The sequence below is a fragment of the Biomphalaria glabrata genome, chromosome 5, assembly GCF_947242115.1.
Source record: "Biomphalaria glabrata chromosome 5, xgBioGlab47.1, whole genome shotgun sequence".
Lineage (NCBI taxonomy): Eukaryota > Metazoa > Mollusca > Gastropoda > Planorbidae > Biomphalaria > Biomphalaria glabrata.
The window spans coordinates 24,678,425-24,695,224 of record NC_074715.1 but is presented as its reverse complement, the minus strand read 5'-3'; the positions used below and the strand labels follow the sequence as shown (position 1 = coordinate 24,695,224).

Sequence of the window (16,800 nt, the reverse complement as noted above, 5' to 3'; positions counted from 1 at the left end):
AATGTTTTGAGAGACAGATTTCATTGTCTAAGAGTCTAGTTGTGCTGTTGAAGTGTTTTGAGAGACAGATTTCATTGTCTAATAGTCTAGTTGTGCTGTTGAAATGTTTTGAGAGACAGATTTCATGGTCTAAGAGTCTAGTTGTGCTGTTGAAATGTTTTGAGAGACAGATTTCATTGTCTAATAGTCTAGTTGTGCTGTTGAAATGTTTTGAGAGACAGATTTCATTGTCTAAGAGTCTAGTTGTGCTGTTGAAGTGTTTTGAGAGACAGATTTCATGGTCTCTAGACTGAACGCTACTTTACTCATCTTAAGACGATCTTTTCCCTTTGCAACATCTTGTGCAGTAACTGGAGTTGTCCAACCCTCCAGACACACGCTCGCTCACAAGATGTACTCTAAAAATCCTTCAGACGCTACAAAGTTATGGTCCTTGTTTCTTACGTGCTCACAATGTGCGCCCCGCCCCCTCCGTTAGGATCTATCCAGCACTTGAAGTGGTTCATGTTACAGACATCAGGACGTGTACATCTTAGTCATGGATGACCGGCAGCTCTCCTGCCGCCAATATTTCCCTATGACCTTGAGAATTGGCTGAGCTCCACATAACCAAGCTATTGAAACTAGAGACAATGTCCTAGCCCCCTACTCCTCAAAACGTTCTAGTTGGTGAATTTAATGTTCACCTTTTTTTCCCCAGACTTTGCCTCAAACGTCTTCTTTTCCTGCTAAGGTGAGTGGTTCATGTTTCACTGCAATATAGCAGAGTGCTAAATACACAGCTTCTATAGACTGGGGGGCCTTAGTAAACTTAGTAAGAAAAGCATTTCCCAGATTTTTGTTCAGCCGTCACAGGTAACAATGATATCCTGATATTATCCTTATCAAGTAAGGGACAGATCATTTCAGATACCCCTGTATCAGAACCAAGGCAGCAGAAGTTAAATGATACCCCTGTATCAGAACCAAGGTAGCAGAAGTTAAATGATACCCCTGTATCAGAACCAAGACAGCAGAAGTTAAATGATACCCCTGTATCAGAACCAAGGCAGCAGAAGTTTAATGATACCCCTGTATCAGAACCAAGACAGCAGAAGTTAAATGATACCCCTGTATCAGAACCAAGGCAGCAGAAGTTAAATGATACCCCTGTATCAGAACCAAGACAGCAGAAGTTAAATGATACCCCTGTATCAGAACCAAGGCAGCAGAAGTTTAATGATACCCCTGTATCAGAACCAAGGCAGCAGAAGTTAAATGATACCCCTGTATCAGAACCAAGACAGCAGAAGTTATCACCTACCAAGGTGTGGCCATTCAGGACGCTACCTTAGTAGTTAGTACTTTGGTTTCAACTATTCCATTTTACCCATTTGTTTTGAATGCATGTGTACGTAAACATATTTCATGTAATACATAACAAACTATTTGGTCAGTTGGTTTGTATAGTTTCACACAGAAATCTGACAGATTGTATTTCTCCATGAACTACATAGACAGTATTTACAGAATCTCCAAGTCAACAATCTCAACTAAAAAAAACATGCTTATAACAAGCTCAATATGGAAAGTTTCCATTCCAATATCACTGACTTAATTTATTTAAGTCTAAAATACACAACATAAAAAAAAAACATCACACCAAGTCACTATAAAAAAACTATAACCCATCAATTCATAAGTTACCTTATAATAAATAACAATGGAACAAACAATAAACTGGAAAGAAATGGATCCACTGATTTGTCCTCATGAAGTTGTTTAGGTCAGTGGTGAGACATATCACAGATGGGTTGGGCATGAAGACTTACTTTTAGTTGATAGTCTATGACAAGGGTGGGCAAAATACGAGCTGTGGGCTACATGTGGTCCGCCTGAGTGTTTAATACAGCCCGAGGACACCTACAAATATTAGGTGTGCCCACAGATTATTTATATATATATATATGCATATATATTAAAAATGAAACATTTTAGATAGCAATTATTGAAATTTCTGATTCTTATGATGAAGAGGCTGAGGAAACATTGTATACATGTCATTCTAAAAAGTTTAAAGAGAATGAAGATTATTTTAGTTGGCAATATGTCAAAACATTCAGTTAAAGACACAAACTCAGGTCAGTATTTATTCAATGCTATGAAGAACTGTGTTGAAAGAGTTGGGTTGGCATGGAACAAGATGGCAAGTGAAACAACTGATGAAGCCTGTGCTTTGACTGAGAGAATGTTTGGTTTGTTAATCAAATTACAGAACTCTATCCCAGCCATAAACTGTTACCTCTACATGGGAAAGTTTGTGCAAAACTATTTTGAATATCAAAGATGATATTGGCACAATTATCTCAAGGATCTTAACTACAGGCAGTTCTGATGTGGAAACAAAACATTCCAATGTTTGGTTTAACATGAGCAAGGTATTGAGAAGAATTTGGGGGTCATCCGGAGGAAGAATTTGTTATGTTCCTTGAAGGACATTGACTGTGACTTTGTTACTAATATTTCTAATGAAGATGGAAGACAGACTTCATGTTTGCCATCAACATTATTGTAAAGGGAAGTAATGTTTTCTCAATTCTCCAGGCTGGCAAGTGAAATCAGATTTTTAAAACTTTGCTACTAAACTTTCACATTATTTGGGTCCATATCAATCTGCCAACAAGCATTTTTTTGTGTTTGAAAATAAAATGTTTAAGAACAGGTCAATCCTGAGTCTCTGTAATTTGAAGGTAGTCACAAGGATAAGAAACATTATCCATGAGTGCAAAAAGTTAAATACTTCAAATTACATACAACAGTACATTTGGGATGAAATGTGATGCAAAATACAATAATAAAGTAAAAAAAAAAAAATTTAGTTTAAGAAATTGCAAACTCATGTTGTGATTCCTCAATTAGGAGTGTAAAAAATTAAATGTAAATGTATAAATGCATTACAAATGTGAATTAAAATACATTATACACAGTTAGCTATCATATTTTTCTAAATTGAAAGTACACAGACACACACACACACACACATACATATATTTATATGGTCCCCATTCCAAAAGTTTTTTATTTTATGTTGCCCTCAATAGAAAAAGGTTGCCCACCCCTGGACTATGACACAAGCATAAGAAAAAGGCCTCTGCTAAACATGCAAGTAAATTTAATAACTATTGACCAATCAAGTGACAATCTCTGAAGTTTAAAAAATCATTTTCTTTGTCAAAAAAAAAAAAAAAAACAACAACCATTTTTTAACACTTCAAAAAAAAAAAAATACACATCATTTTCATAATTAAAAAGATATATACACTCCCGCCCCTCCCAAATCTGTGCTTAAAAAAAATTTCTTTCTAAATACTTTTTTTTTTTTTATTTAATTAAGATGGGAATTGTTATGATGTTCAGCATTCTTTTGATCTAACAAACAAACATTCCATTTTCTAAAACATAGGTATGTGGTGATGTCCCAGGTCTTCATTTCAAAAAAGAAAGTGGGAAAACAAACTAGTAATCTAACAGTGTTCCTTTAGTGAAGAGAGAAACAAGAAAAAAAATGTGGTATACAGAATTACTAAAAGTTTAGTTATGGTAACATTTAATGCCATAGTAAATTAAACAAAAAAATTCTTCTATTCCATATACTTTATCTGAATACCAACATTTCATTAATAAAACAATAATCATTTTTTCATTCAAATGTTCTAAAATTATAGATTACAGGCAAAGTTAAGTCCATAACTACTACAGCTTTTACACAACTCTAACAAACAATTGTTAGTATAATAAACAAAGCACCAGACAACAAATTTTACTGTGGCATTGTATCTTCTATTACCTCATTAAGGATAACCTTTCCATGGGAATAACTAAAAACTATTTTTCTACAAATACCACAACTGCTTACATTACTACTAGAAATAAATTGATTTTTTCTTCAATAACAACAACCAGTAATAACATATAACTGCAACCATTGTATTAACAGCTTGTAATAAATGCTTAAGTGATTTCATTGTCTTTAAAGAAGTTTGTTTGGTCTTTAAATTTACTACATTTAATGCATGCTGGGGATCCCAAAGCGACTGTATACCATTGGTATATAAAAGACTCTCTGCCGCATCGGTACTATTTGTTTTCTTGAGGTTTATAATGAGATGTTCATAAAGCTTTCCAATTAACATTTCACAACCACACAGCCAACCACAGGTGGTATAAAGACCCAGAAGTATGTCCAAATTTCCATTACGCTATATTTATGAGTAAACTCCCACACATTTGTATACTCCGCACAGCAGCCATTCATTTGAAAATTTTTTATAACCAGCAATTAAAATGCGTGAAAATACAGTAATAAGCAATAAAATTAATGTCAAGCTGAACTGGTTCAGCTAAATTATGAAGGACTCAATGCCAACATACTTAAATTATATTTTTTCAATAATCTTGCATTTTTATTAAATATAGGGTTTATTTTTGTAGGAATTAACAACTGATGGTAATTCATTAATACTGTATTTTGTAAAGACTTTGTAACAGAAAGTTGGGTCAACTGTGGGACATGTTTTTAATAAATGCCCAATATTAAGCTAGTTCAGGGGCTCCAGCAGCTACCATTTGTCTTGACAACCATTCCAAACCATCAGCCAAACCTTGACCACTTTTGGCATCACAAGCTTGAAGATGCCAACTTCGATTACAACAAAGTTTTAACAGCCCAAGTTGTTCTGTTAATTCTTCTATAGACAAACATTCAGCCAGGTCCTGGGGAAAATTTTTAGCAGACAGTTTACAGAATTGGCATATAATTATCATTATAACAGGTAGTTAACATAATATGAAGCATAGAACAAGTTGAAATATTTCCATAAAAAATACAATTATTGAAATAAGAATGTTAGATTAAGAAATTAGGATAAATACCTTACATTTACATATCTATATTATATATATATATCCATACTATTTTATTCTTTATTTTTTAATTTTACTTCATATGTAGAGTACTATATTTAACAAACCTGTTTATTTGCAAATATCAAGAGAGACGACTCCTTCAGTTCTTTCTCTTGAACAAGTTTGACTAGCTCCCCTTGGGCTTCTACCAGTCTATCTTTCTTACTGCTGTCAACCACAAATATGACAGCTTTGGAATGTAAAGTAGGTCTTTGATACTCAAACTTATAAAGTATAGTGATACTTTTAAGCTAAAAAAAACCCACTAAAAACCAGTACCAATATTTATAGCTAAATTGCTAAAGCTGATATCTATAAGACAATAAGTGACATTTAACTAGCTATATAATCCAACTAATTTCAAATGTCATTTTACTATCTTTATTTTACTTGTATCATTATTGTTATTGTGCATTTACTGAAGTTACATGCTTAATTCTTTCATTGTAAATAATAGTAATAGGTACAATTTGAACTGGGGGTGAATGGTATGTATCAGTAGTTCATCAGTTCTTATTTCTAACTCTTCAGTAGAATATGTTCACAACATGTTAGAGATGTGTGTTGGTTGGGTCAACTCTTTCAGTACATCAAGTCTTTACTATACCAAAATGGTCACACAGTTTCTTAATCTGTCTATGACAAACTGTTGATACACTTTTTTTCTTTCAGGTGTTTCAATTAGTGTTTCAGTTCAGTTCAGCCTTTTCTACATTTGCTACCAAAATGAATGGAGAATAATTGTACAGTACAGTTGTTAACATCAAACTGTAATCTTTAAAAAAAACAACTGAAGCATTCTTTATGAAAATACAAAGAAATGAATGTAAGAAGATAGTAAACAGCCATACAAAACAATTGCCTACCTTGAGTATTAAAATAATAGTGTTTCCACAAAGGTCTAATTTTATGCTGGCCACCAACATCCCAAATTGTAAATTTAAAGTTTTTGTATTCAACAGTCTCCACATTGAAACCTTGGGAAATAAGAAAGTACATTGAAATATGAAAACACAAGTATTTCTGTATGCTTTTCAAATTATGTTATTATTTTTATTTTAAAATTAAATAGCCAATAGCATTGGTCTTTTTTTGTTTCTATTAACATTACAGCTAAGTAGCTAACCAAAACATTTCTGATCAAGTAACTTACACATTTACAAAACGTATAATTCAAATTCACTGCAACAGATTTTCAACATACATATATTTATTCCTGTGTTAATCTATGTATACTTTTGTTGTTTAAACGTTATGAAATGTAACAAAATCATAGACATCAGTATTAGACTTTGTACAAGTATGTTTTATCAAAATGTTACCTATTGTAGGTATTGTTGAAATGAATTCATTCTGTTTCAGTTTAAAAAGTATGCTGGTCTTTCCCGCCCCATCCAGTCCAAGGGTGACAACTCTCATTTCTATCTTAGGTCCAATGTGTACTCTGTTATCCTGAGAAATTCATAAAAGCCAGATCATCATTCACACAGTAACTTGTAAAAGATCCTTTGAAGCCCTGATCCAACAAGAGTGAACCAGTGTCTTCATAGAAGTGTTTGTTTTCTTAGGGTAAACAATTAAAAAAACAAAACTTTTATCAAATTTTTCATTCTATAGTAATTTTTCATATTAAAATTACATAATTTACCACAGACATTAAATGTTTTTTGTCTCAGTTATTACCACAGACATTTTATGTTGAATGTGTGGCAGAGTGGATTAAACCATGTTGGGGCCAAACAAGGGGGCTTGAGTTCAAATCCCCACATGAGCTGAGTTGTGTTTGCTGCAGGCAGCATAGAAACCTTCTCCCATCCACAAGAGATTGGACCAGAATGCACTGAGCAAGCTTGTAACATCAAATTTAGCTAGACAAAAGTTATAACATGAAATTTAGCTAGACAAAAGTCTTTTTTTTTTAATGTTTAAGTCATACCTTAGTAAATGTGATGGGGATCGTTGGCTCTAACAGAATTTGATCTGGGATATCCATAAACTGCTGCTGCTGTTTTTGTAAAGTATCTAACAAATTACTTAGTTCTGGTTTAGCCAGGAGAATTTTGGTATCATCCTAGATGTATGGAAGAAAAAATAATTTTATAAATATTTTCCATGCACATAAAGACACATGTTTAATAGTTTCTTTACTAGTGAGAAAATGTAGTTGTGTAGTAGATCTCTTGTTCTCATTTACTAGGGTTTTAACATTTCAATCTTGGTTAAGCTATTGAAAATATTAATGGTGGTTTCCAACATCAGCTAGATTTAGTATCTTTAATTGAAAACAATGTAAAGATAACAAGTCCCTTTGCTGAACAGCATAATCATGTAAACTAATGACGACAAAAACAACATAATCATGTAAACTAATGACGACAAAAACAACAGACACTATTCAATAATGCCATTATATAGGTATTAAGGACTAATGTTACTGGACAAATTAAAACAAAAAAAAATGTGTATTAGCTATATATGTAAATTTGGAAACCAAGTTTCTAGTTTAAAACTGCATTCAATCCTCCTTATACAATGATCATTAAAATACATAAAGTACATAATACTTTAGACAGCAGGACCTGGGAAAATGGTCATTGCTGTACAGTGAATGTCATATGAATGAAGGGAAGATGTAAACCTAGAAGCACCTGTTGTAAAGTGGTCTCACACTGATGACACACAGAAGAGATCTGAGACATGAGTATGGTCATGTCTTCTTGCTGCTGCCTCAAGGAGCACAATTTTTCTCGTATGTGTGTGTCCACAGCACCAAGTGCTGCCATTTCTTGCCGGCTCAGATTTTCTCTCAAATCACTGAAATATGTTTTGATTTTATGTCGAGCTTGCTCTGCAGTTCCAGAAATCTAAAAAGGAAAATGGTGCATATGAAAAATTGTGCATATAAAATAAAGATATATGAAAGCTTAAAATAAAATTTAGGATTGTGAAAGAAAATGCTACAATAGATCAATGTCTTAAACAATATTTTTTAAATAAATTTACGTAAGATGAATGTTATTTAGATGTCAAAGTTTTTAATTTAAAAAAAGAAATACTTTTAAAAAATGTATAATTAATAATCACACACATGCACAAAAACTATTGTACTAGTTTCAGCAAGTTTAGGCATGCTTTTAACACCCTACGGCCAATCTAAAGATCAAAAAGCACTGTCCCAAGAAAATAAAACCCCATCTTCAACACTAATGTGAAAGTAGTTCTTTTGTATAGCACAGAGACTTGGAGAGTAATAACTAACATTACAGCCAAGCTCAAAGCATTCACCAAAAAATGCTTATGTCATATAATTGGTGTCAGATTGCTAAAATAATCTCAAACGCCTCTGGGAAACAGCTAAGCCAATACCAATAGAACAAGAAATCAAGTAATGCTAATGGAGCTGGATTGGGCACACAGGCAGACCCTACTACCACTCCAGCCCAACATAACCAACACCCTGTACGGCAGTGCTGAACAACTGAAGAAAACAGCACACTATTTTTCCTTGGCACAGTCTGCAAAAGAGCTGACAGCTCAGCAGCAAAAAGCTAGCTAGAAGAAGAAGAAGAAGATTGTGCACACAATGTGAAGAACAATACTTCCCCCACAAGGGGAAGAGAAAGGCTTGGAGTCCAAAATAAACCTGGAGGACATCAGTAGACCAAAAAGCAAAGATGGCAGGATGGACATGAACCTGACTGATGGGAATTGCACTAAACAGTCTAATGATAAAGAACTGTTACAGCTCGCTCCATTGGGCATCAAAAAGGCTTAGCCAAGTAAATCAAATCATGTATAAGAACCATTGTTATTAAATTGCAAAACAATAAGTGCAGGCATTATGTCACAAATAGATTCGTTAATTTGTTTTTTGTTCTAACAAAAACAAAGATGTAGGATTAGGTGACCATTAACCTGTGTGGTAGATGAATCATCCTGACCATTAGCTATTTGTGGGCCACCTTCTATTTGCTGTATCACTACGTTAAACTTTCTCACTGAGTCTGTCACTTCATCAGCAAATGACTTGATGTGCTGTATAGCACTTTTAATGGATGCACTAATATTTTCTGCTTCAGTCTCTAATAAGGAATGCTGAAAGTGTAAAATAAATAGTATTCACAATTACTGACTGGTTTGAAAATAAATATAACTTGCCTCTTATTAAAGCAAAGGAAAAGTATAGCTAGCTTAAGGTAGTGCTTAGCAGCTGAATAAAAGTCATAAATATGAGTCATGGTCTAGAAGCAATGGTTGGATATGTGCTGGCATATGAATTTTTATTTAGCTTTAGCAGGTAGCTGCTATCAATTGAGGAAATTATATCTAGTCATGGAGCTACAGAAATACACTACAATTTGGAATGAATTCTCTTAAGCCAACAAAATTGGTCTTGAATGAAACTTTATTAGATAGTGTTAATCAATATTTGGAATTCATTTATTTTAATAATTTCTAGGAAAGTTCTTAAAATATAAACATATTAGATCAACAAACTTGAATGCAAAAAAAAATTAAATAAAGGATTATTTCACATTTAATTATGTTTGCACAGGCACATAAAATAATATTGTAGTGGCAAAAGTTTTTTATACCAAGAAAAAATCTGAAAAAAACACACAAGACATTATAGATAACTTGTTAGCAAGGAAACATGTCATCCAAAATGTTGCAAAACCATATAATATCATATTTGAATGAGTTTTTTCAACAAAGATGTCTTAGAAAAATCATTGAAGACAACCACCACCCTCTCCATCATGAATACATTGTGAGAGGGCTACTTCTGTCCATTAAGACAAAAACAGAACGTTACAAAAACGTATTTGTTCTTTACTCTGTATGACTATCAGCACTACTCATTGACTAAGGAACATGAAAAAGACATCAATGAGTGTCACTGTATTTTGTGTCTGTTCTCTTGAGTAGAATGTTGCTGTTTTGAATTGAGCAAAAAGAAACCTTGTAATTATAACAACTTCCCAAGGAACAGGATCTCAATAAATCTTTGTGAAAGATAAATAATGAAATAAATGATTCAATTTAAACAAATAAAAAAATCAGACCAAAAAACAAACCTTGTGCTTCATGTGTCTCCCGTAGTCCTTACAAATGTAACACATTAAGGGAGATGACTTGCACTCTGGCTCCAGACATGCAAACTCTACATGATGCATTGGGTGATAAACACATTTTGGGTTCTCCTTGGGCTTCTCTGAGATGGGTACACGCTTGTGCCTGGCTAGTGTGCGGGTGGAGTGTGTGATGTCTGAACACTCCACACACAAGTGAGTGCTGCAGACAGTGCAAAAGATAACAGCCGTGTGCAGTTCATTCTCATCACAGCTGATAGAAAGCTGAAAACACAGTTAGCCTTACATACTCCAATAGTAGACAGTACCAATACACTATCCAATACCAGTAATAAAGTTAAAGGAATTTCAATGAGAAAAAAAGTATTATTAAAATTTTACTATTTAATTTTTTTAAAATTGTAATGTCATCTCAATAATGAACTTTATATATATAATTTTAAATTACATAGATCACGAGTCGACCAGTTTTAAAGAAATTTCAACTTTTTTGGCTGTGAGGTCTATATAATGTCATGGTTCCAAAGAAGTGTTAAAAACATTGTTTTATATTATTTGGCCTAACTTTAGTGGACGTGATGCTAAAGTGCAGAAAATAAATGGAAGCTATGTGTAATAAGCAAACAAAATTAACTCTCATACTGCTGATGCACATTTCTTTCAATAGCTTGCACATCAACAGCCTTTCAATGTGGATCAAATCTGTTAAGGGTTGGAGTGGTTGACTGTCAAACCATATATGGCTGCTGAGGATGATTTCTCAGGAATGGACCAAAGTCTCTTCACCTCAAGTACTGTCTAAAGCTTGTCAACAGAATCAATCTCTTATTTAATATTTTTTATGACAGAATATTACTTATATGTGTTGCATTGTTGAACCAATTCTAATATATATATATATATATTATATAAATAAAATGATAAAACCCTAAATTCGTACACTCTGCTCCCTGGCAACTACTGGATCTGGGAGTGATCTCACTGGAATGTACTCTAGCCTCTCCAGAAGCTCAAGCAAGGCAAAGTTTTTCTTCAAGCCCCAAATACCAGAGTCTCCTATCTCTGTAGGCTGCCTGTCAAATGGGCAGAGCAGAGACCTGCCATGGAGCTGTAAGCGTGTGAGGCATTGATGGCAGCAGGTGTGGCCACACATCAATAGCCTTGGCACCTTCTCTCCTTGAAATCTGTACACTTCATTACATACTCGACATTCAAGGATTGCCTGCAAACCAAATATGGTTCAAATTAGAAATCTACTTAATAGAAGTAATTCTGTAATAGGTCTAGATGGCTTATTTATGTTCACTAACTATTGAGGACTAACAGTTTAGAGAACCAACCATACCATCCAGAAAAATTATTATATGTGTTGGAAATTCACTTTTAATGAGAGACAGAAACCTTTCACATAATCTGTAAGACATCCCACTTCAAAATAATTTTTATCTATGCTAGACAAACAATGTAATTATATACAAATATTTTTGTAAAAAAAAGGGATTTCTTGTCCTAATCAACAAGACTAGAATCTACTAACCTATAAATGTGGGCATAGTCAACACGGTTGGAGATTATGGAAAGAGAATTGGTTGTGACTAAAGAGGCCTATTCGGTCTGACATTCCCTTCACCTTCACCTATCCCTTAGTCTGTTGGACTGTTGGGGCACCATACAAGAACTGTGACTAAAGAGGCCTATTCGGCCTGACATTCCCTTCACCTTCACCTATCCCTTAGTCTGTTGGACTGTTGGGGCACCATACAAGAACTGTGACTAAAGAGGCCTATTCGGCCTGACATTCCCTTCACCTTCACCTATCCCTTAGTCTGTTGGACTGTTGGGGCACCATACAAGAACTGTGACTAAAGAGGCCTATTCGGCCTGACATTCCCTTCACCTATCCCTTAGTCTGTTGGACTGTTGGGGCACCATACAAGAACTGTCAACCGTCTTTCTCTATTCCTCTCTGTTCTTTGCCTTGGATAGAATTTTTTTTCACTGACATCGCCATCTCTATCTTCCTCTTCTTCCTGTTACTGTTCCCTAAAGGAAGGTCTTTGCGACCCCTGAGGACCTTGTGATGTGGTCATAGAGTTTGAGTTTACGTTTTTTTACAATGGTTAGCAGGTCATCATGGGGTCCAATTATTGTTCCTTCATCTGAGACAATAGGTCCAAGATATTTAAAGCTACTGACAATTGTTAGCTTTTCGCAACCATTGCTGATGTCCCTTAAAAAAACCCTTGGCTATTGGTCATAATTTGTGTTTTTTCAGCATTGATTTGCATAATATATGCTGTGGAGGTCTTCACCAAGTCAGCTAGTTCTTCTTCTGTCCCTGCAAGACTATCTATGTTGTCAGCAAAGAGCAAGTTAATAATTTTTCTTCCTTCAATGCTAACAGAATCTTCGTAACCCTCGACATTCCCATAGTTCTTTAATTTTTTTACTTTACATGTATATTTAATATTAGATCTATATTATGTATATTATATATATTCCAGATTTATGGGCTTCTTTTTTTTTTTCTCCATCTAGAGGTATCTAAAGTACAACTACAGTAGCCTGTCTCGGAGTTTTCTCTGAAATTATTAATTAAGGTTAATACTATTATTAATACTAGCAGCTAGCTAGATCTAGATAACAAGTAGATTAACAAAATCTAGTATTTGAGTAGTATGGTGAATGGGACATCAATTCTATCTCAATCACATTGCACCTTTTGCTAATTAAGTAATTACAAATAAGTCTGCATAACATGATGATTAACAAATCTGTACTTGTAACAAATGCTCCTTCTTCCCTACTGCTATTAGAGTTTAGAGCATGGAATAGGTTGTCTGAGCCAGCCAGGAAAACCAATGACTTGGCAGAATTTAAGTCATTGGTTAACATATGTATGATTCTAAGATGCATGATGATCATGATGTGTATGACGTAATCATCTTATTCTTATATTCATCATTCTATATTCTATCTCTACTTACTACTAGATATAGAATCTATACCAGATCTGTATAGATTCTGTTCTTTATTATATTATTTCTATCATAGATATTGATCTAGATCTAGTTTATATTTATATAATATAGATTCTAGATCTTGATCCAGTTCTACTAGTAAACTCTAGATATTCTAGATTAGTCTAGATTCTAGATCTAGTTTCTAGAGTCTAGACTACTCAAGACTCAGACTCAGATGTCTCAAGTCTACTCAGATCAGTCTCAAGACTAGAATCACTAGATCTACTGACTAGACTTTGACTAGTATGACTACTCACTATAATGTAAAAAAGTAACTGATGAATAGATCTAGAGACCTGACAGAAAAAGGACAACAATAATTTAAAAATTTAAGAGTTTCACAGTCACACTTCACATTAGTCACAGAGTGAGAGTTAGGATAGGTTTTTCAAATTTTAGTTATTGACTTATTTAAATTCTGCGTAAAAAGTTGTAATAGTAAACATTATATCATTTTTTATTTAAATGCTCAGAAAATTTTATATTTAATAAATTAGACAGAAAATTCTTCACGCCCCCAAAAAAACGGGGTTCTGCGAGATTTTGTTTTAAGTTATTTCATGCGTCACTTCCCTAAACAATACTGAAAGAGAAACTTGATTTAACCAATCGTATCGCTTCATTCTTACAGTAGCTGTTAGGCTGTTAGGCTTAGTGACGGCCTAGTCCAGAGCTATGATACAGTTATATATATAAACATGTATAGATAGATCCAAAGGCATTAGGATAACCAACTCCAGAAAAAAAAGTAACATTTTCATCTAAGCCTCTCCCTATCCCAAGAAGTAAATAGATCGTGTGTCTGAATGATTCGAACAAGCTGGTCAGTGTAAGGCTAGTCGAGACTACGTGTAGTCGGTCATGACAAGACAACCAAGCGATAGTGTTTGTTGTGTGTTGAGTGGTCTGGTGAGAAAATACACAGTGCCGTGATTAGTCAAGCATGTAAATCTACTTTTAATACGCATTTTTTCTTTGCTTACAAGATCCTAGTCTAGATCTAACTGCATAGACGAAGATATATTTCTTTTACGAGAATGTAAACTTTGCTATATGGTCTCCTGTTATACAATAAGTCAATAGATTAAAACACCTTTGTGACGTCACATAGAAACCCGGTGAAAGTCTGACTGTTTTGGATGCGCAGGAAAATTACGTCGGAAAAACATCAATTACTAAGTTATTATTGCAAATAAAAAAAAAAGAATATATTCATTATCTGTAAATCAAAACACATATTATATCAAAAATTGTCAAAACCATCGGAGTTTCCCTTTAAATAATAAATATTTATATAAATATATAATATATAGAATAGATTTATAGATCAATAGATCTACATAGTTTATAGATCTAATCATGATCTACTGAGTCTACTGATCTAGAATCTAGACTTCTAGATCTATATAAGTATATAGTCAATAATTACAATGACAATACAATGAATATATACTATAATTTTATAATAAATAATAATTTTAAATAATAAAAAACAAATATTTTATTTTTATTTCTATTTTTTCTAATTCAGTAATTCTGAGTAATTCTACTAATTCTAATCTTAGATCTCTAGATCTGATCAATCATCAATGCTTAAAAACTTTAAAAATAAAAAAAAGGCACATAGATTATGACTCTAACACTATTATTTAGACTTTAATGTTTCCTACATTATCTAACTGGCAGTGAGTTAAAGCTAATGGAGTCAAAATAGAAAGAGTTTTGTTGTCTCTGTTTCCCCCTAACGCCATTTTAATTTTTAGTATGTAGACCTATATAGATCTATAAATGTAATTAATAAACTTTTCGTTGGAGTAACGGGACTTGCATTGTTGTTGTTTTGTAATGTTAAGATCAGTGATTCCCAAAGTGGTCTTATAGACCACCAGGGGTCTATGGCGACTTCCAAGGGGTCTACGAGATTGAAAAAAAAAATTGGGGGTCTATGAGATGTAAATGGAGGTCTACGATAATGGATCTCATTTAAGCAGGTCAAGACTTTAAATTTTATTTTCATTAAAAGGAATGATCTTATACACATATATTATTTATATTATTTGCACATTAGTGAATCCCTTCAATTTTAATATTGTTAATGAATTGTTAAATATATTTTTTATGTTCACATATTAAAATATCTTAATTGTGTCTAAATGAAACTAATATTAAATGTAGACAGTACAATACAGAGTTGATTATTTTAAATTTGGCTTCATTGTTTTCTTTCTTGCCTATATGTGCCTTTTATGCAACAAAGTTTTAAGTAAGGACGCCATGAAACCATCTCAGCTGGAGGATCATTGGAGACTATGACACCCTGATAAAATAAAGATTTGAAATACTTTTGAAAACTCAAAGATAAAGTTCAGAATAGACCCGCAGTGGTCAAAATGTTAGCTTCAGCATCATAAAGAGAAATAATAGGTTTGCAAGCATCATACAATATCATTACTTATAGTAAAATTCCAAAAACTGCACACTATAGGCAAAATATTAATTTTACCAGCCATTGAAGAAATTGTAAAAACTGTTTTTAAAAAACCTGCATCTGATATCATACAAAAACTTCCTGTAAGTAACAATACAGTTCAAAGCCGCATTGGTGAAAAGAGTTATATCGAAAGTTGACTTGAAAGCTGCAAACAACATATGTCTCTATAAATCTGGATGAGTTAACCTTGTCTGTTAATGAAATATTATTATTGGCCTATATTTGTTTTAATTTGAATCAAGAAATCCACCAAGAACTGTTCTTTGCCGAGAACTTTCAACACATGCTCCTGCACATTGAAGTAAGAAGGTTGTCAAAAGGTTTAAGTTTGAAAATATTTTTTCTCTTTTTAACACTGTTTCAGAATTCTGGATGCTTAAAATCTAATCTTAAAACAAAATAGTTATCAAGCAGAAATCATACTCTATTGAACAGACTTATTTCATAAATTTAATAAGATTAGCTTGCAGATACATATATATATAGTGATAACTCACATTTGATAAAAAATAGTCCACAATCTCAGCTATTGTATTTAATGGCACAAAAGATTAGAAGAGGTGAATTTTCACACATTCAGAAATTTGAGACGGTCAATCAGGAAACTGTTTTGACTTTTATTAACAATTTAAATGCCCTCTATTTTTATTCTCAAATAAGGTTTTGGGTATTCTGAATATGATAATACCTCAATGGATAATCAACCATTCTGATGATGTTAAAGAGACGGATGTAGCATTACAATAAGAACTCCTGGAAATAAATACTAATGAAAAGCTTAAACTATAATTTTAAAAAAGGGTATAAGCTCTTCTTGCTTCAGAAAAGATTACTAGATATTATAAAATATAAAAAAATGTTAAATTGTTTTTTTATCTTCATATCTAGTGGTAAAAGGTTTTGGCAAGGTTTCCAATCTTTTTATATAAAAAAAAAATAATGGGCATCACTTCCTAAAAGTTTCAATATTAAACATATTGATCATAATATCAATATTAAAATTTTTATTATCAAAGCAAACCCTTTTTTAAAATTTATTGATTACATATAGTAATAGTACTGATGATGTAAAGGTCATCAGTTTCTGTGGTCAACCGTTAACGAGTGTGATTACATATAATACATATTTAATTTTATTTTGCTTCATTTTAATTTAAATTTCATTATCAAATACATAAGACTTAGACATCAATGAAAACAACACATTTGAAGTTGATGAATTTTTAAAAAAATGTATAGTTAGATAAGC

At 32.9% G+C, this 16,800-nt stretch overlaps 1 protein-coding gene across 2 annotated transcripts; it reads right to left on the bottom strand.

Annotated features, from left to right (window-relative positions):
* Positions 1 to 1,436: 1,436 nt before the first annotated feature.
* Positions 1,437 to 14,859, bottom strand: LOC106072885 (E3 ubiquitin-protein ligase TRIM23-like). 2 transcript variants are annotated; one of them, XM_013233333.2, is made up of 10 exons: positions 14,731 to 14,859; positions 10,978 to 11,259; positions 10,023 to 10,301; positions 8,860 to 9,039; positions 7,593 to 7,808; positions 6,881 to 7,015; positions 6,267 to 6,396; positions 5,811 to 5,921; positions 5,010 to 5,134; positions 1,437 to 4,752 (listed from the first exon to the last, which is right to left on the bottom strand). In XM_013233333.2, exons 1-10 carry the CDS (start codon positions 14,809 to 14,811, stop codon positions 4,573 to 4,575), a joined length of 1,719 nt encoding a protein of 572 aa, XP_013088787.2. In that variant the 5' UTR covers positions 14,812 to 14,859; the 3' UTR covers positions 1,437 to 4,572. The 2 variants fall into 2 exon arrangements, with proteins under 2 accessions (XP_013088787.2, XP_055886178.1); XM_056030203.1 differs by lacking the exon at positions 14,731 to 14,859 and adding an exon at positions 11,575 to 11,715.
* Between the last annotated feature and the right edge of the window lie 1,941 nt (positions 14,860 to 16,800).